The sequence below is a fragment of the Argiope bruennichi genome, chromosome 2 (assembly GCF_947563725.1).
Source record: "Argiope bruennichi chromosome 2, qqArgBrue1.1, whole genome shotgun sequence".
Classification (NCBI taxonomy): Eukaryota; Metazoa; Arthropoda; class Arachnida; order Araneae; family Araneidae; genus Argiope; species Argiope bruennichi.
This window is the reverse complement of record NC_079152.1, coordinates 47,258,200-47,278,683: the sequence shown is the minus strand read 5'-3', so window position 1 is coordinate 47,278,683 and position 20,484 is coordinate 47,258,200. Positions and strand designations below refer to the sequence as shown.

Below are 20,484 nucleotides of genomic sequence, written 5' to 3'. Positions count from 1 at the left end.
TAGGAGTAGCTTTTTTTATTGTTTAGCAGTAATTTAGGCAAATATGTTTGATTTATTTTTCTTGCGCATACTCCTTCCCCACACAACTCCACAATGCGACACAACTCCATTGTTATCATCTATAGCGAACTATTCCTTTAATAATAGTCTCTTGGCGATGGTAAGAGTATTATTAATAAAAACATGAACTTCCCTTTAGAGGTTTCGATAAGTTATCATGTAAGCTAGTTTGAAAAAGCTTGAGGGGCTTGAACACGTCTTGAGTGTTCTCCGAAGCACTTTTGACATTCGTTATTTATCGTTTACATTTTGTGCATGAAAGTTGTCTCCTGTCACTTTTTCTTCTAATACATAAAAAAATGTAATTAGGTATTATAGGGAAGATTTTTCCACAATTAACTCTCAAATCTGATACTCTGTTAAAATATTTTGATGGATGCCATCTTCTTTCAATCAACAAAAAAGTCTAGCCAACGGCATTCCATTAACATAATCTTACCTTCCCAAAGACTTTTTCTTTACTAATCAGTTTGTAATTATTGAGTTCTTTGAATAGAAGGGCATTAAAAAAAAAAAAAAAAAAAAAAAACGAGAACAAAATTTTAGCTCAAAGTATCACCCAAAATAGCGCCTCTACAAAGAAAAGAAACACATTTTTTTTTCCCTTGATAGTCTTCAACAACTTAGATATGCTGTACATAAAAGAATATGCCATGGTCATCCGAGTAAATTTTTGAAAGCGATAGGAAGTGGAAAAAAGCTAGAAAGATTCGTGTATTATAAAAAAAATAAAATAAATTTGTAAAAAAAAAAAAAAAGGAAAAGCCAACAAAACAGAATTAAATAGGTTAATAAGTTGATCAAAGTAGGAGTATTTTTAGTTTAGCAATTCCATTTTTGGGAAATGTTTCTTTTACATTTACATCTTTTTTTCTGTTTCATATGCATTTCTGAAAAATAATTTTTTTTTCAATTTTCATAATTAGTAAAGAAATTGCTTTTGTCCATAAATAAATTTGTAAAAAAAGAATCTTAAAGACCATTTTTGTAGAAAATATTTATTTACTGCAAAAATAATTACAATTAAAAACGAATGCCATGTTTGAAAAAAAAACAAAATTATTTTTTAAGCCTTCAGAATAATTTCAGATGTTACTAAAATCGTTTTAAATGAAAGAAACCTCCAAATATCTATTAAAATATTTTTGTGGCGGAAAAACAACAATACATTTATTGAAGAAAATCTTTAAAAAATTATGACAGAGGTTGCGCTACCACCACTAAAAGGAGTAAGTCATATCACCGACTCTCCGAAGGCACGCGAATAAAGAATACTGAATGATCTGACCGCCACAACAGCAACATTGGAGGGAATTGTGGTTGAGTCCTAAGGGTCATCACCGGCCACGGTACAACCCTTCCCGAAGGAAGTACGTTGTGTCATCAATGGGAGGATCCAGATCTCCCACCTATTTATATACCCACCAGGGTGCCGAGATCCAACCCTCATACCGGAAGCCTCTCATCCTCATTTCGAGGTGCCTCCCCAGTGTTTCCCTAAAAGGAGTATGGATCTCTGATTAACCTCCCCATACTTAATGGATTATTGTTTATTTTACATTCATAGTTTACTTTAAATGCTTTTATGCAATGCATATATTTCTTCGATTCACATTATACAGTTGAAATGAAAATTTGTAAGTTGTTTATTACTAATTAGAAGGAAACAATTCTTAAATATGTTCAGAAATTCCAGCTGACGAATTTAATTATGTATTAAATAAAATTTATCTTTGAAATGAAATTTTTCATACACATGTATAAATTACATGAAACTATTTTATTTGAATGTTAGTATTTCCTAAAAAATATCATCCAATACAAACACAGATGCATTTTTATCTGATCAAGTAAATGCTACAAATTTATTTTCAAACACTTTTGCTACGCATCTATAAATTTGAAAAAATAAAAGGAAAAATGTTAAATTGATAAATTTATTTGTTATTTCAGGATTTAGAAACATACAATTTAGAAGATTTTAAATACAATTTTGTAAATATGACGTCGTTTCGAATGACAGACAATGACCAAATTTTGGTTAGACATGTCCTAAAAGACATGGAAAAGTTTCAGCCAGTTGGACAGCACATTTTAAACAGGACAAATATTATTAAGGTATGATTATATTTTTCATTTATAACATTATATAATTCATGATTTTGCAGAAAAAGTATTAAAAACATAAATATTTCTTTAATGATCCATAAAGTGAATATAATTTTGATTGTTTAAGTATCAACAGCGGAAATATCAGATGCAGGGATATCATTGAAATACCAATTTTTAATTAAACACAGAAATGTCGAAATAATTACTAACAGTACAGGTGATTTATATTTTAGACCGGAATTTCTGTAAACCCACTCGGCTTAAAATTTATACTACAATATATAAAACGGAAATTTTTTTTAGGTCTTTGTCAAATGCTAATTTTTAAATCTGATTATTTCTGCTGATAATATTAGTTATAAGTAATTCACTAACGAATGTTATTTGATTAATGAATCAGTATTTTTTTTTATCAATACGATTGTTTCACTATCTGGAAATTATTGCACAATAACAGATTTTTAATGATTTTTTTAATGAATTTATACCCAAAATGTGATTTTTATTGACAGAATATTACAAATAACAACGAGGAAAATAAAAATAAAAATATCTACTAATATAGAGTACAATATATTCCTTTATTAAAGGGAAGTAGTATTCTAAATGCTACACATTAATAAGCACAATTAAGAAATGATATAGCAGAAATAAGATATTGAATTCATTCCAATGTTTTTACAACAATATATTGCTGGTTATTAAAAGTCGTTTTACTTTAATGGTATATATGATAAAAAATGAAATAATTAAAATTAGAATTGTATTGTTTACATGTGCATATGTATCTTTCAAGGTGAAACCTGCCCTTATGTTTGATTCTGTATACGCTTTAGCGGAAGGGCTGCATTCACTACAACAAGGCATGGACCTACGACCTGCCAATGTGTCTTGCGAAGAGGAAGTTCCTTGGACTGATGGCAGCAGTCTTTTTAACTACATTAACTCGGTAAGTTCTTTGCTTTAACTATTTAAAAAATTTTACTTTTCCCGCCTTCGTATAAGAAGTATAGAATGAGTAATTATTGTAGTCGTTAAAATTTCGAAATTTTGTAAATCAGACCAAAAAACACTTTTAAACACTATGCCTCTATATCTATGGAAACTATGCCTCTATATCTATGGACTAATGAAAGTGAAATATGGTGTATTGTCTTCATATCAATACATATATGGAAAAGCTGTCATGTTCTATTACATATAGATTTTGATACTTATTAAATTATCAATTCCTATATAGATATCTATGAAATTGTGGATAAGATCCTCTAACTGGACGTCCTTTTGTCTGGCTGTCTATGAAATTATAAGCAAGATTACTCAGAAGCTCAACGAACTAAATGGATTGAACTTGGTATTTGCATTTATCATCGCAATAAAAGAAGAGTGATAAGTTTTTAACCTAATAAAATGTCTTGTACTTCTTTTTAAAAATATGTGGAAGGGGACTTCAGAAACGCGTGAAGCGAGATAGGTGAACTTTATTTTATGATTTTCAAACAAAAACACAGATTACCGCCAAATTTTGGACCTAATCGGCTTGTGAACAGAAGTATTGTTTTAAATGTATATTTGACTCTTTTCACTGAACGATTAAATTTTGCATTAAGTGCATTTTATTGTAGTAGAAGTAAGTCAGAAAGTAAAGAAGAAAACGCATCTGTTTGTTTAAAATTAAATGCAGTATATAAAAATTAAAGAGTATATATATATATATATATATATATATATATATATATATATATATATATATATATATATATATATATATATATATATATATATATATATATATATTGTTATGTATAGGGAAAAGTACTATAGAGAAAGAAGTCATTTCATACCCAATAGGAATTTTCTGAATTATGTTTAAAACTTTGGAGAAGATTTGGAATAATGAAATTTTAATTTAATTTTCCAAATATACTTTATAATAATGACCATCATTAAATTACCATGAATAATAGAGATTAAATGATTGAGAATAAAGTATGACAAATTAATAACAGTTTAATGACAAAGAAAAAAATTCAAAGGGAACCCTACTCAGTGTGTGTTGATAAGAAAATACAAAATGATATTTACAAGCTTCTAATTAAGAGTATTTAAATTTAAGCCTTGGAACGTTAAAATGGGGTCATTTTGGCACGATTTCTTCTAGGCTTTCTTTTGCATATAAAAAAGAATTGTAAAATTATTTTCTAAAAATTATTCTATCATTTTAACAAAATTTTGGCAACTTTCTCCTATTTAATTTTAATTTGTTTCACATTTGCATAGAAAGTATGTATATTCTGTAACCTAGACCATTCAAATATTGGAATAATTATAAGAAATTTTAAAAATGTATTCGTGAATGTTGCACTTTCATTGTTGATTGAGGAGAACGGCACATTAAAATATCTATAATTACACCGTTAATTTTATAAAAAATACTTCTTTCAATGAATTTTAGTACTACTTTAATTATCCACATTTTAGAAATAGCATGTTACTTCTTATAATCAGTGTTTATTACTATTGCATTAATTCAGTAATATATATTTTAATCAGTTTTCAGCTCTAAAGTTATAAATATCTACAAGGATGAAAATGGCAGGCCAATTAATTTAAGCATTTAAGTCAAAGTTTGAGCTAAGTACTTCAAAAGTTAAAAATATCTCCCAAACTTTAATGGGCTGTAGTTACATTTAAAGAATATATTTTTCGTCTCATAAAACGCAATTAAAACTGCCCAAGAAAAATAGTTCAGTTTGCTTAATTGATCCTATCCTCAACTAAATCACTTTATCCTAAATGATGATTTCAGTAAAATGTTTTCACTAATGTTCCTTTAAAATTACAGAAACTCTTGTGGTAATTAAAATGTAATGACAGCTTGTCATGGAAAGTTGACCGAAATATAGCTTTTATTTTTTTTTCTTTCCCATTCTCTTTACTCGAGTTAAAAAAATTATTCAAAATAAAAAAAAAGATTAAAACAAGAACCTTTAAGCATTAATAAATGGAAATAAATATTGATCAAAAATTGCTACCAATAAGATGTTTCCCAAGCTTCATATTAATATGATTTTTGTAATTATTTTTGAAACAGTAATATTGAGAAATAACTGTTACAACATTAATACTTTTTAAAAAAACCCTGCTTCATATTAAGCCTATTATGAAAAAAAATCAATAATACAGTAAAAATTAGTAAAATAAAATCAAATGCTACTGCCATGAATATAGGATTTTTCAATAGTTTCGAATACATAAAAAGTGTAAAGCAAAATAAAACATCTCACCTAAAACAATAATTGACCGAAAATGATGGTTTTCACTATGCAATAAATTAAGAAAATAATACACAATAATTAATAATCAGTTATGTATATTAATTGAATCTATTATGATAATTAAAATAATTAAGATAGTTTTGTTTAAAATTATGAGTGGGATTTCAACAGAAAATGTGCAAAACTTTAAATGCATTGGATTTATAATTATATAGCGTGTTCAATGTTTGTCAAAGAGATTATAAATATCTCATATGTACTTTTTAATTGAATGTGTTATAAAACAGAATGTGAAGAATAAATAATGTCTATTTATATATCATTCATTTATGATTGTTGAAAACATTAATACTTAAATAGAACTGAAAGAAAATTAACTACGTTATTTTACCTAAAAGTTATATGAAAATACATTTCGTATTGTAAATGCTCATAACCTATATATTTCAAATTTCAATTAATTTTTAAATAACTGATAATCTTATTAAAAAATTGGAAATTCTTTTTCAGCTCTGTCTTTTACTGAAGATAAAACTACTTGTTGAATTCGGAAGCTCTAGATCAAAATAATATTATTTTCTAATAGAACGATTTAATATAAATCGTTGCAGATAAATGCCAAAATTTCATTATGTTAAAATAATTTGCTTATTGCACTTCATTGAAGAGTCGAATATAAATTTCATATTTAAGTAAAAATTAAATGAGTTAAATATTAAAAGTGAAAGAAAGAATTACGATGAATTTGTATAACAAATATTTTGCAGCGAAGTAAAATTTATATCAATTATTCAAACATAAATTTAATTTTATAATTAAAAATATATTCATCATCGGCATATTCATTTAAATAAATGTGTCGCTAACTAGATTAAATATTGAATATGTCTCTTAAATAGACAGAATTTGTTTTCATTTCTAGGTAGAATTTGCAGGCTTGACTGGAAAAGTGCAGTTTAAAGAAGGGAGAAGGAGCAGCGTGAAATTTGATCTGCTGAAACTTCGGGAAAACAGTTTAGAGAAAGTGAGTTTCTCTGTAGAAACTATATTGATATATTACCCTTTTATCCGTTTACTGTATTTCACTGATTAAAATTCTGGAATATTTGCAAAACGAAAGACAAAAATACAAGTCATCATTAATTAAGGGATCTGTGAAATAGGTTTGGTGAATATTATTGTTGATAAAATTTATTACCATAGAAAGCTAGAATAGGTAATTCTTAGTAATACCTAGAGAAATGATTTGAATCAAATTTCTTTTTCAAAATGTAATTTGAAAATAACAATATTTGTTTGTATCGATATAATAGAGAAAATTAATTTAATTAGAGCGCAAATAAAATTTAATGTCTACTAAAATAGTAGAATTTTATATTTGTTTGTAATTGCTTACATTATTTATCTATAAAATACAAATTAGAATTAAACTGTGAAATATTTCCAAATTTATAACCAGGCGTTTTTTCAATCATACTTCTTTTATTTCAACAATATAGATTAACTATTTTGTTCGAAATATCACTACATCACCAAAAATCTATATTAAGTGCATAAATTAAATTCAATTAATAAATCCATTCATAGTAGTATAAAAATATGCAAATTAAAGTTCTTACTAACTACTCAACTATTTGAAATAGAATTAACAAAAATAAAATTGAAGGGAAAAATATGTAGTTCACTATTTTGTTATATTTATATCAGTGTGCCAACCTTCTTCAACTCGTTTGACTCAAATATATAGCTATATTTAAAATATATATATATATATATATATATATATATATATATAATAATTTCCAAAATAAAATTTATTTCACAGCACAAAATCAGCGATTAGTCATTATTATAATTTATATACACTTCTTTACCAATTATTTCGTTAGTTGATGCATCATATCAAGCTACAGATGAAAATATGATTAAATGATGAATGATGGAATTTTCAAAATCTTTGATTGAAGGAAATGATTAAATTATTAAAAAATTGATATGATGATATGTTGAGATGCTTGATAAAGGATGTTAATAAATGTTCATCTCTTCAAATGAAATGTGTTTTTTCAAATGAGTCCTTATATTTTATTCATTTGCAATATGCACAATTATAATAAAAAATGGTTTTTTTTCGACTGGAATTACTTACGCTGCAGAAAGCTACAAAATTAATATTTCGGTATAATTTCGGCTGCTTTATTTGAATAAATATAAATTATTTTCATTTTTTAAAAATAAGATATTAGATGAAACAATTGTTCCAATTTTTCTTTATTACTTTAGAACACTTGCATATTCTAGAATTCTTCATTTTTCAGTCTAATGTTGATGTTTGTATTGATAATTTAATATCAATTGTAAAATAAAAAATGAAAATTAGAGAACATACAAAGACATTTTTTTCATTCGTTTAATTTTTAATTTCTATTCTTCATCAATACTTCATTATCATAAATATTATGGAATCTTGAAATAACTTCTTTTCTCATTAGTATTATTTGATTGTGTCAGATAAATAGAATTAAAATTTAAGCAAATACGTCGATTATTTAACAAATGCATAGTAATTAAGCATAAAATGAAACGATATTATCAAGAATAAGTAAATGTACAAAATATCAAGCACATGTGGAAGTAAGTAAATGGATTTCCGCATTAAAAATATCTAATAAGTTGAGTTAGATAAAAAATAATAAAAATTGCTGATGTACATTATATAATTTAATTCATATTTTTAATATTTCTGGGAATTTTTCAGGTCGGTGAATGGACGACTGGAGGTGGATTAAACATCACAAATCATGCAGTATTTCATGAGTTTGGAACAACAAACATTACGCTTAAAGTCACGACAATCGAAGCAAGATATTTTCTTTAAACATTTCATAATAAGTTTGATTTTGTTTTACATTTCTTTACGAATATTATAATCTTTATAAATAAAAAAAAATGTTTTATTTTCGAACTGAATTAAAACCAGCGGACAAAACAGAAAGGAATTGCAGAGTACATTTCTATTTTACATTATTAAAAACTTTTTGATTTCTACTAAGGTTTCAAAGGATTTTAAGATTACTTTACTAAAGATTTTACGTATTAGAATTTATAGGCATAAATCTTACGATGGGGATAAAATCAAAAGAAAGATATTGAAATGGGAGCATAATAACTTATAATAAAACGTAACTAACAGATTTTTTTTTCGAAGCAATAATTATAACATTTATTCATCAACAGGAGGGGGTCAGATATAGGTAGAAGAAACTTCAAAAGTCAAATGATTGATTCTTGTTATTGGTTCCAACATCATATATTTCTTGCAAGTAGCGCTTAAGCGAAAATGAGAAATAAATAAATGAATTAGCTTATATACTTATTACGTAGCTCATTTCAAATAAAATAATAATCATTATTCCCAATGTGGTACTAAATTTTAGCATTTAACAGAATAATTATACAATGAAGAAAATAATGCAATATTTCCTGTAAAATCAATGATCACAGTTTATATAAACTAAAGCTACCATAAATACGTATTTAAAAACCTTAAATGTTCAAAATATAGGATTTATATAAGCTATCAATAATGTCATAGTACATGAAAGTTTTATTAAGAATAAATAATCTGCTTTCAAACAAATTAAGATTACAATACATGTATCAATCATAAGTTTTTTTTGCTACAAAATTATATGAACTTAATTAAATGGTTAACAAAAGAAGTAAATGTGTTCAATGAATTAAAAAAAATCAGGAAATGCCCCCATGCTATACAAAAAGTAAGTTTCATTTTCTATTTCACAACGAAACCTTTAAAACTAGGAATCACACATCCAATCCGAATTCGTTAAGAAAGGCGGAAGGGGGGATTTCTTTACATCGTACGGCAGACAAAAAATTCTTACAATTTGGTAAAAACACAATGAAACCCGGCGTCCGAATTATTTTGTTTCGACGCACCTAATCTTTACAAGCGTGAAATCTCGGTGCCGATTGCTCTAATGCAATTCGGAAGCCTTGCCAGGGAGAAAGAAGAACAAAGGAATTGTGTGCGTTGATTTTATCCAAGTCGGTTCGGTTCGTATTTTCAACTGAAGATAAATAAGTTTACAAAGCAAGCTTATTCAATAACCTTGCTTTTGTGATAGGCGAATTCGGTTCATCAGGGAATTCCTGCTGGTAAAATATATTTTGCTTATGAAACAATGCTTTTTTATTTTCTTTTTTATTTCAGAAAAAGTTTACAAGGAATAACATTATTTAGTTAATATAGAAAATGTTCATAGTTTATCAATATTCAATGTTTTTTAAAAATATTGTTTAAAATTAATGGATTTAAAAAAATAATATAAAAGAGAAATTTGTTATTTTAAACTTTCTTGGTGTCTCTGCTATTAGTCAAGTTTCTAAAAATCTAAAATGAAAATTAATCATAAATAATCTGGGATTTTAAATATGCTTTGGTATTAATTAAATACCTTGATGGTCAATAATCTTTGATGTTACATATTGATATTTTGATTATTAATCAAATAGCTTTAGAGGCAGAGTGAGTCTTAATTGAAAACTTCAATGCCTTTATAATTAAGATAGGTCACTTTCAACCAATATTCAATGAAACACATGACACTGAATTAGAATCAGTCACTTTCATTATATTATATTGACTTTGTCCATACCAACGACTCAATAAACGGTGAGATGTCTGGTTTGGAGTACGAATTACTTTGAGACATATACTAATCCGTCACCTACAATTGATAGTTTTGTTTTAATTTAAATTACAGTTATGATTCAAACAACGATTATGCAATCCTTTTCTGGATTTTTTAGGGATTTAAATTTATATATTTACAAAAACAGGTGAAATTACTAAACATTATAAAGCTATGGGATATTTCATTTTAAATTCAGTAATTGTATATAGCTTGTTTAGATAAAATACAATGCTTAAATTTGTATTTTATTTCAAGGGGATTTAATTTATTTTATCAACATATTTCTAAGAAGAATCAAATACGAAATTTAATTTGTTTAGATCGTTTAAGTGTGTTTCAGTTATGAAATTTGCATTTGAAAGATGAACAAATTTCAAAACTTAGATGGCTGTCAGCACAATAAATGAAAGAATAACATTGAATCGACTTCAAAACTGAAGAACATTATTAAAAATGTAGAAATATTCACCAGTTGTCATAGAAAAAACAATCTGATTCTACATTCATTTATCTTAAATTCTAGAATTTTAAACTATCCGAATCAATATAAACCGAATAAATTGAAATTTTCTCGAACGATTATTTCTTGAGAGAAGAAGCTAATTGAAACTTTTTTAATTAGAATTCGTCAGCAACCCAAATGTTTTCTCTGGTCCCTTATAGAAAATTGAATTTCCGGAAAGATAAAAATGTCAAAAATAGTTTGAATTAATTTTAGTTTATTCCAAGTTATTAAAAATTGTTATTGTTAGAGAAGTATCTTTACGCCGTAAGTCAACCGTGTATCTTTCACTTTGCGTGAAGATATGTTCATTTAAAAAGATAATTGCATTTTTTTTTACCTTAGGCATTTACTAGCTTTATTACGGGACCTTTAGATTGCATTTATAATTTAGGATTAAACCACATATAATAAAAAAATTATTCAAACGTATCGATAAATAGACAACAGATAAATTTGTTCTGTTTGTTTATTGCTTATCAAAATGACTGCGTTACGAGAAATATATCTAAATAATATGATCACGAAAGTACTATAAGCATCTAATTTGATTTTGGATGGTAAGGTAAGGTTAAATATTTGTTTGAATAGATTGTGTAAGAATGTATTTATTTTGAAGTTTTATTATTTCATCCAAAGAGCAGTAAACTTCTCATACATAACAATTATATATTTACTAAAATAATCATTTTAAAATTATTATTTTGATCATTCTATTTATAAAAAAATATCTGCTACTAATTAAGTTTCTTTTTAAATCGTTAAAAACTAAAAATAATTCTTCCCTGTCATGAAAAATTATAGTTATATATTTCTGTAATTATTTTTAGACATTGTTTTTTTTATATAATAAAAACTTCTATATCAATCAAATTTTTAATTTTTAATTCTATTTTAACTTATGAATCAGCAAAATTTCACTGCAAATTCAAAATTAGAAAATTTTTAAATAATAATCATTGTATTAAAAAATTTATTTTTATAATTAAGTTGAAAACAATGTTATTTCATTTTTGCATTTGTATCACATATCCTTTCCTTCAGATTTTCTTACATGAGGCTTTCTTCTTTCAGTCAACCCCGTATGTTATGATTAAAGCAGATAAAAATCTCACAGGTAACGATAGATTTGAAGGATTTTGCATTGATTTACTAAAGACGATAGCTGATTTACTTGGATTCAGTTATGAGCTGTATATTGTGCCGGACAAGAAATTTGGAGCAGAGAACACTTCTACAGGAGAATGGAACGGCTTAGTTCGAGAAATAATTGATAAGGTATAATAAATAGTTCATCCATAATTATTTATTTCTATGTAATTTGTTGCTCAATTTTTTACTGTTTTCTAGTCCTTAGAAAATTTCAAAATATCTCGTTTAAGAATGATTTCTTGCAGTTGAATGTCTCTCAACACGATCAAACATTGCAAGTTGTTATAGTTTCAAACAGAATAGAAGAAAAAAATCCGATACTTGTCACACTGTATTATTAGATAGCAAATTAAGTATTTCAAAGGACAATAGCATGTGCCTGAAAAAACCATGACCTGACTATTATTCATGACAATTTGCAATTCTCTAATCCATGAAAATATTGAATTTGGAACCGCTATAAATATCTGAGGAAAATTTAGAAAAATTATCAAGCCCTTGCACACAATGCTAGCAGATGGCAGACTATGTCTTTCGAAAGACGATAGCACATGCCTGATACCAACACGTACCTAAAAAAACTACGACCTAGCTATTATTCACGATAGTTAAACTCCGATAGTTAGGGGCTGTAAATGTCCGAGAAAAGATCAGAAAAAGAAATCTGAAAAAAACTGTCACATCATGCTAACAAGTGGCAGATTAAGTCTTTCGAAAGAGCACGTGCCTGATACCTACACGTACCTAAAAGAACTACGACCTAGCTATTATTCACGATAGTTAAACTCCGATAGTTAGGGGCTGTAAATGTCCGAGGAAAGATCAGAAAAAGAAATCAGAAAAAACTATCACATCATGCTAACAAGTGGCAGATTAAGTCTTTCGAAAGAGCACATGCCTGATACCTACACGTACCTAAAAGAACTACGACCTAGCTATTATTCACGATAGTTAAACTCCGATAGTTAGAGGCTGTAAATGTCCGAGGAGAGATCAGAAAAAAAAATTGAAAAAACTGTTACGTCATGCTAACAAGGGGCAGATTAAGTATTTGGAGAAATGATAACACGTGCTTTTAAGAACTATGAATAGCAATTTACACTATCTGAATCCAACGAAAAAATTGAAGTTTATGCTACTATAAATAACCCCGTTTTTTCTTTCTCCTACGTCTTGATGATACGTCATTTGAAAGTTTATGAATTGAACCAGGTGCCATGAGTATGCCGCTGGTACGGTTAATTTACAAAGACCTTCTAAAAGACAAGTAGACGGTCTCTTTGGCCATAGGTTACCGAGTAGAGTTTGCAAGGCAGAGCATTGTAGAGAACACCTGTTTCACTTGATGACTATAGAATTCAGCAAATTTTTCCAAAAGCTATCAAAATGCTTGCTTTTCGAAACTTTCACCAAGCATCTGTTGCTCCTAAAATCGTGAGCAAAGAGGATGCTGAAGAAACTAACATCCGAATTATCACTGATCACATACTAGTTTTTAAACCCAGCCAGCAGATTCTAAGAAATAGGTATATACACATAGATTTAGATGTAAGGAAAGTATCTGTGATATTGATGAATATGTTAAAAAGTTTATTATGAAGTGTTATGCTTAATTCAATAGATGTTTCATATAGCCATGCTCTCTTTCTATTTGCGGACATACAGGACATATTTTTTGGGGTGAATGGGAGTTAACTTAACATTATACTTTGAAAATTATGACAAAATGTAAGTTAAATAGGAATTATGATTTAATTCAAACATTTATTTAAGACAAACTTACATTTTCACAAAATATATTTCATATCTGGTTCAATCGAATGCTTCAAGAAATGTAATATCATAAACCTGACAACCGAAACTTATTTTCTGTTGACCCTCTTATACGTTCTTTTAACTAATAACAAAAATGAGTATGGATCATGATTTAATTTACATTTATTGTCAAAAACAGGTAGCATGTCGTTTCCTATTCCGAGTAGCAGATTCTGTGATTCCTGTTTTGAAAAATTAATCATCAAGTATGCCACTGAATTGGTTTCATTGGGGAATGCATTGAAAAGTTGATTAACGAGTATTGAATTTATTTCGTAGATGTTTCTATCCAACTATTCTTTTTTTTCTGTTTGAGGAATACTTATTTTCTGGAAGACTCTCTTATACATTCCTTTAACTAACGGCAAAAATTAGTATGAATCATGATTTAATTTACGTTTATTGTCAGAAACAGGTAGCATGTCGTTTCCTATTCCGAGTAGAAGATTCTGTGAATCCTGTATGCAAAAATTAATCATCAAGTATTGCATTGAATTGATTTCATTGAGGAATGCATTGAAAAGTTGATTAACGAGTATTGAATCTATTTCATAGATGTTTCTATCCAGCTATTTTTTTTCTGTTTGAGGAATACTTATTTTCTGGATGAGACTCTTATACATTATTTTAACTTATAGCAAAAATGATTATGAATCATGATTTAATTTACGTTTATTGTCAACAATTAAATTTTTATTAATGCTATTTAATATATCGTTCTGCCAGCATTTAATTTAATTAACATATATTTTTTAATGAACTCTTTTCATAAACATCGATGGAAGAAAATATTTATTTTTATATATACTACAATAAAATTAATTAATTATTATATAAAACACAATTGGAAATTAAATAGCCTAAGTGATATATAATAAAAATTTCTACAAATCATTGATTTTTAAAACGATGATGAAGTGTTGGTTTTATTTTATTAAAATCGCCAATAGTTTAATTTTTTTAATTTTAGTTTTAATTTATAAATTTTTTAGTTCGTCTATTTTCGCACTTCAAAAAATCTCTGTGACAATTAGAAGTAAATGTAAAATCAACATTTATCTTGAAATGCTTTTAACTGTGATTTTCATCTTTGATAAATGAAGGAAAAAATAATAAAACCAATAAAACAAAACTTAAGAGAAAATACTATGTCCAATAAACAAAATAAAACGAATTAATTGATTCTTTTCTGCAACAAAAATGATCCATTTTATGGTTTCAAAATCTTTAACTACGATCTATCACTAAATGTTTTAACTCATAATAATCAAACACTTATATTAAATTATCTAGTTATATGCAATGATCTTTCCGTCGAGAAACCATTTAAAGAAATGAATATTTCTTACTAGTCCACCTATTCTGTGTTATTAAAACATATATTAACGTTTCTCATATAAATAAATAAGGTCATTCTACTTTATGATGTGCATATTTAGCGAAGCACCATTAAGGACTGATTATGTTTTCTCGTTAACAAACCATAAATATTTCTCGTTTATCTGATGGTTTCTTAGGTTTAGGTACTAATAAAATTTTAAAGTATCATGTGGTTTAAAAATTAATACGGTTTTCCATATTTATTGGATAATTTTATATCCATTGCTTATCTAGTAATAGTATTTAATACGATATAGCAATTCCATTATTATCCGTGATGTAATAATAATTTATAGCAGATTTCGAAAGCAGTTAATTCAAGTAATTTCGGGAAATTAACCATTAATAAAAGTTGAATTCGTTGTAATATAAGCATTTTGTTACTTTATGAATGTATAGCTGAAAATAATGTACGTATTATGCTTTATTTCAGTATCCTATATCAATTGTTTTAGCTTTTAAAAGTAATAAATCTTGGGAACCTATAAATATTCATATTAATAACAACATAATACGATAAGTAAATTCATCTGTTATAAAGAAAATTTTCGAAAACAATTGCAGGGTGTCAGAAGTGAAATTGTAGATTTTTTTTAATTATAAAATTAACGAGTTATACATATTAGTTTTGGATTTTATTGCATTGTGTATAGTGATTTTATATGCTAAAAGCTTTTAAACTTGAAGCAAAAGTTATCGGAAGATTTTGAACAAGAAGACAAAGAGAATTTATCAAAATGTAAATGAAGCTGATTAAAGGTTTTCTCCAGATAATATACCTATACGAAATATGAAGAGCGACATAACGTATTTTTTGCATTGAAGAATCCAAAATATTTGATTATATATTTTATTTTGGTCTGTACTATGAATTACCTACATATATATAATATTTCCTAATTTACTCAAATTGAATTTAATTTTCGACAGCAAGAGAAAATCATATATTAATATATATCATTTGCATAGATCCATACATGAGGTTTCAAATTTATTAAACATTTTGTGATGGAGCCCTGTATTGATGGGCTCTGATATAAGTTCCACGTCGCTTTTCCATTGGTCTATCTGCTTTTCTTGTCCAATAGCCTCATAGAGATTTGGAACTCAATCTGCTCTCTGGATCTCTATCTGAAACTATCGTCGGTAGATTGATAATGGATAAGTTCAAAGAACAGAAGTTAAAGAAGTTCATTAAACAGAGTGACCTTCTTTTTAAATATCCTTCATCTGCTCGAATTTATTTGCGGGAATTTAAGATTATTTCATGAAAACGTATTCGGAAATATTGTTTTTGGATTATTAATGGAAATTAATATAATTAATATTAATTAATTTGGATTATTAATGGAAATTAAATTCAGTTATTAGAAAATATTAATGCATTTTTAACTAGTTTTTAATAATGGTAGTAAGAATCACTCTTATTAAAATATGGGTTTCTCCACACATTTCTATGTATTTAACTAATTTCTTTTATTATTATTTCCACTGAGTCATAATTTCCCTTCTCCACAGAGAATGCTAGAGGTAGAGAAAAATAAAGCTACAATTGCACAATTCAATTAATTCTACAATTTCGCTGATTAAGGCAAATTAGACGAAAGGAAAGTCAAAAAAATTATCCTCTGCAAAATTAAACAAAAATTTCAGTAAATAGTATTATCCAGCTTCTTTTGAATATTTTTTGTTATTCTATTTCAATGTTTAAACCAATTTTTCATTAAAATTTGCTCAATTTAAAAAAAAATAAAAAAAAATTTAAAAACTATATAAATTGCTTTAAACGATTTTCAAATATCCCGTTTAGAGTTTTAGGAACAATTATATTTAATTCTTTTATTATATATCAATTTTTTGACTTCCAGACAAAATTGATAGTTCATAGATTTCTATAAATATATTTTACTACTTAATTTTAAAGTCTTTTAATACTTTTCATATAATTTTTCCCTTCAGACTTCATCATTTTTCCCTTCAGATATTCATAGATTTCTATAAATATATTTTACTACTTAATTTTAAAGTCTTTTAATACTTTTCGTATAATTTTTCCCTTCAGACTGCTGATCTTGCAGTGGCTCCTATGACGATCAACTACGCCCGGGAGAGTGTTATCGATTTCACGAAACCTTACATGAACCTCGGCATCGGCATCCTCTTCAAACTCCCCAAAAGCATGCCTTCCCGTTTATTTTCTTTCATGAGTCCTCTGGCCGTCGATATCTGGATCTACGTGTTAGCCGCCTACGCACTGGTGAGCCTCTGCATGTTCATCGTCGCGCGTTTCAGTCCCTATGAGTGGCAGAACCCACATCCCTGTTTCAGTGACAGCGGCGTCATGGAGAACCAGTTCAGCCTGGCCAACAGTTTCTGGTTCACCATCGTTACCCTGATGCATCAGGGCTGCGATCTTAACCCCAAAGCGACGTCCACGAGGATCATCGGTGCCATGTGGTGGTTCTTCACTCTCATCATGATTTCATCCTACACAGCCAACTTGGCGGCCTTCCTCACCGTTGAAAGAATGATCACTCCCATCGAAAGCGTGGAGGACCTGGCCGAACAGAACAAGATTGCCTATGGCACACTGGAAGGAGGTTCGACCATGACATTTTTCAGGGTAAGAATCGTCAATGAGCTTTGATTTATTATCGGAAAGAAATATGTATAACCTTCAATTCTTTGTAATATCATAGAAGATTTAAAAACCTGACACTTAACATGAAACAAATCATTTTAAAGCCTTTATAAAAGCCTAAAATGAAACTTTACTCACCCATTTAAAATAATGTGTTCATCAATGTAGGTAATGTGGGTGGTGTTCTTGGAAGCGCTTAGGCTCGACATCCTTTTATTTTCCACTCGGCTGGAAAGATTAGGGAATGGCAAACCAATTATGCTGAGCATAAATTTTAAAGTTCAGTGATGACTTCGCTTAGTTTACTGAGAATTGAAGTTATTATATCAGAAAGCAAAATATGGTAGCACGGGACTGAACTCATGTATCTTTAATGCTATGCAACCATCTTATCCACTATATTTTTCAGGAACTCATAAAGTGTCCACTTTAAGAACAAACACAAATATTTTCCCCTGGAACGCCATTCATTCATAATTTTTTTTAATAAACTCATTCATATCTATAGACCATCTAGTTTAATCTATTGTAACATAAGGAATATTTCAATGAAGTATTTTATAAATACACAGTCTGAATGCTTTCAACAGCAATTTTAAAATTTAAAATTTTAATAGACATGTAGTATACCATTTTAGACATTGTTCTGTTTTTTTTCTTATATATCTGCTTGCTTTTTGTTATTGATCACCTTCAAATTTTAGCTTTTATATGATTATATTTAAATTTACTCGTTTACTGAATTATAACACATTAATAATATGGATAATATAAAATGAAGTATCTGGTTTGTTTTGTGTAATATCGAATACGTTTATAATTTTGATAATAATATAGATTATATTTGTTCATTTATCAATAAATAAATATGATCATAGTGAAAAATTAATAAAAAATTTAATTGTTATTTTGTAAAAAAAATAATAAGAAATCAGAACTACAAGTTTTTAGAGCGATAATACTTTAAAAAGAACTCACTTATACGCAAAATAACACTTTTCCTATAAACAATGGTACAAAATCATTAGAATAAAATATTTTGAAATAACATTGAAAATGAACTGAATATTATTAAGTGGTGGAAAATATTGTTATAAATTATAGATAAAAAATAGTATAAAAATTATTAAAAAATGGAGATAAAATTGTACGTTAATAGAATTAAAATCATACGAATTTTTTGCATTCTCAAATAAAGTTAAATTTAATTTTCTGTCTTAATATTTTTCAAATCGGTCATGGAAAGATGACAAAATTTTTCTCTATTTTAATTAATTAAATATAATTTTCACGGGTAATGTTTCTTACAACAAAATGCAGTGCGGGCATTTCCCTCGAAATTTAATAGTATATTCAGACAGTAAGTACTGTTAGCACTTTGCAGTATAGAAAAGGATGTTTCTAGTTTGACCTTTTTGTTCTAATCTATAGTATAAATATCCTTCTCCATTTGCAATGCCGGAATGCAGATAACAATGTTACAAAGTCAAATATCTCTACCTCTTTAGTCTGCATCCTTATCGAATACATAAGTCACAATTTCTATTTTTATATATCTCAAACAGGTATTTGCTTTTAAACTTGAATTAATTGATTAAGTGGAATACGGATTTACCTAAAATGAGTAAAAGTTATTGATACGATCCTAAATTTCACAATTTATTTGCAATTATTTTCTTGTAGCAAGTTCAATTTACTTAATTGTAGTAAAAGTAAATGAACGGACGTTTGCTGCTTCTTAATTTTCATTTCAGTTGGAGACTGTTGCTAATATGTTTTCCGGCATTATTATTATTATTATTATTATTTGCGTTTGATATTGCATTTTTTCCCTTTAAGTGGATTTTTATCTTTTTTCGTACTGGATTTAGAGATTAGTTTCGAGAAAGTGGAAGTTCCATTGGAAGAAAAAAAATAATATTATTATATATTTACTTGTAGAATGTACAACAGATATTATTTATTTATTTATTTTTATTTCTTAAGCACTCTACGAACGTGCATGAAAGTTTCTACGAACGTGAATTTCTTGCTTCAATTAATCTATAACTAAATCAGATACGAGATATTTTTACCATGATAAAAGCCCTCTTGAGTGGCATAACTTCAAGTATTGTATTTGATAAATAATTACACTATATACCAAATTTCATTCATTTTCTGATTGGTTGCATTAATGATATATCCAATTCCGAGCCAAGCTAGCATGTAATTATTAATCTACCGAAGGATTTCGTCTATGGTTTACTGTAAATCTATAATTCTGCTAATAAAAGTACATACTAAATTTTCCCTTGTCGATACTCACATTGCTCTTTGTACCTTCATACAAACAGAGAGAGAGAAAATCATTTTGTCAACGGCTTTTTATTCAAAATTTAATGAATATCTACAGGTTATGCGTAAATATCAAATAACAATATATCTAATTCATTCTCTTTTTAAATTATTGTGTCCCATATATAATTCCAAAAACACATTTTACGATGTTAACCAAGTATAAAACTTGACAATTTATCAAAGCATCGTAGTAGAATTGTTGAAGATTACATTATATTTTTGATAAATTTCATATTTAGAAAAGATTGTTGGGAGGAACTGCTTTAAAAGTAGATTCGATTTTATTAATTAATCCATATGTATTTTAATTAAATACAAGCATTTTACAGGCACTCCACTCACAACCTTATTGATCTACTGATATTTCCTAATTTAATTTCCTATTTTTATCCTGAATTAGGCATGCTATTTTATTTCCTGATTCAAAACTCACTTTTTGTTTAATTGTTTACAACACGCGCTCTAAAAAATTGCTGAATTTGGACT

At 27.4% G+C, this 20,484-nt stretch overlaps 1 protein-coding gene across 2 annotated transcripts in view; it reads left to right on the top strand.

Moving 5' to 3' along the window:
- The window catches only part of LOC129961916 (glutamate receptor ionotropic, kainate 2-like), a 187,882-nt gene that overhangs the window by 141,693 nt on the left and 25,705 nt on the right, over positions 1–20,484 (top strand). For both annotated transcript variants that reach the window (XM_056075553.1, XM_056075552.1), the window contains exons 6-11: positions 2,014–2,178; positions 2,969–3,121; positions 6,373–6,474; positions 8,209–8,310; positions 11,745–11,948; positions 17,080–17,640. In XM_056075553.1, coding sequence (XP_055931528.1) covers positions 2,014–2,178; positions 2,969–3,121; positions 6,373–6,474; positions 8,209–8,310; positions 11,745–11,948; positions 17,080–17,640 — 1,287 coding nt within the window. The remainder of the gene's footprint in view (positions 1–2,013; positions 2,179–2,968; positions 3,122–6,372; positions 6,475–8,208; positions 8,311–11,744; positions 11,949–17,079; positions 17,641–20,484) is intronic.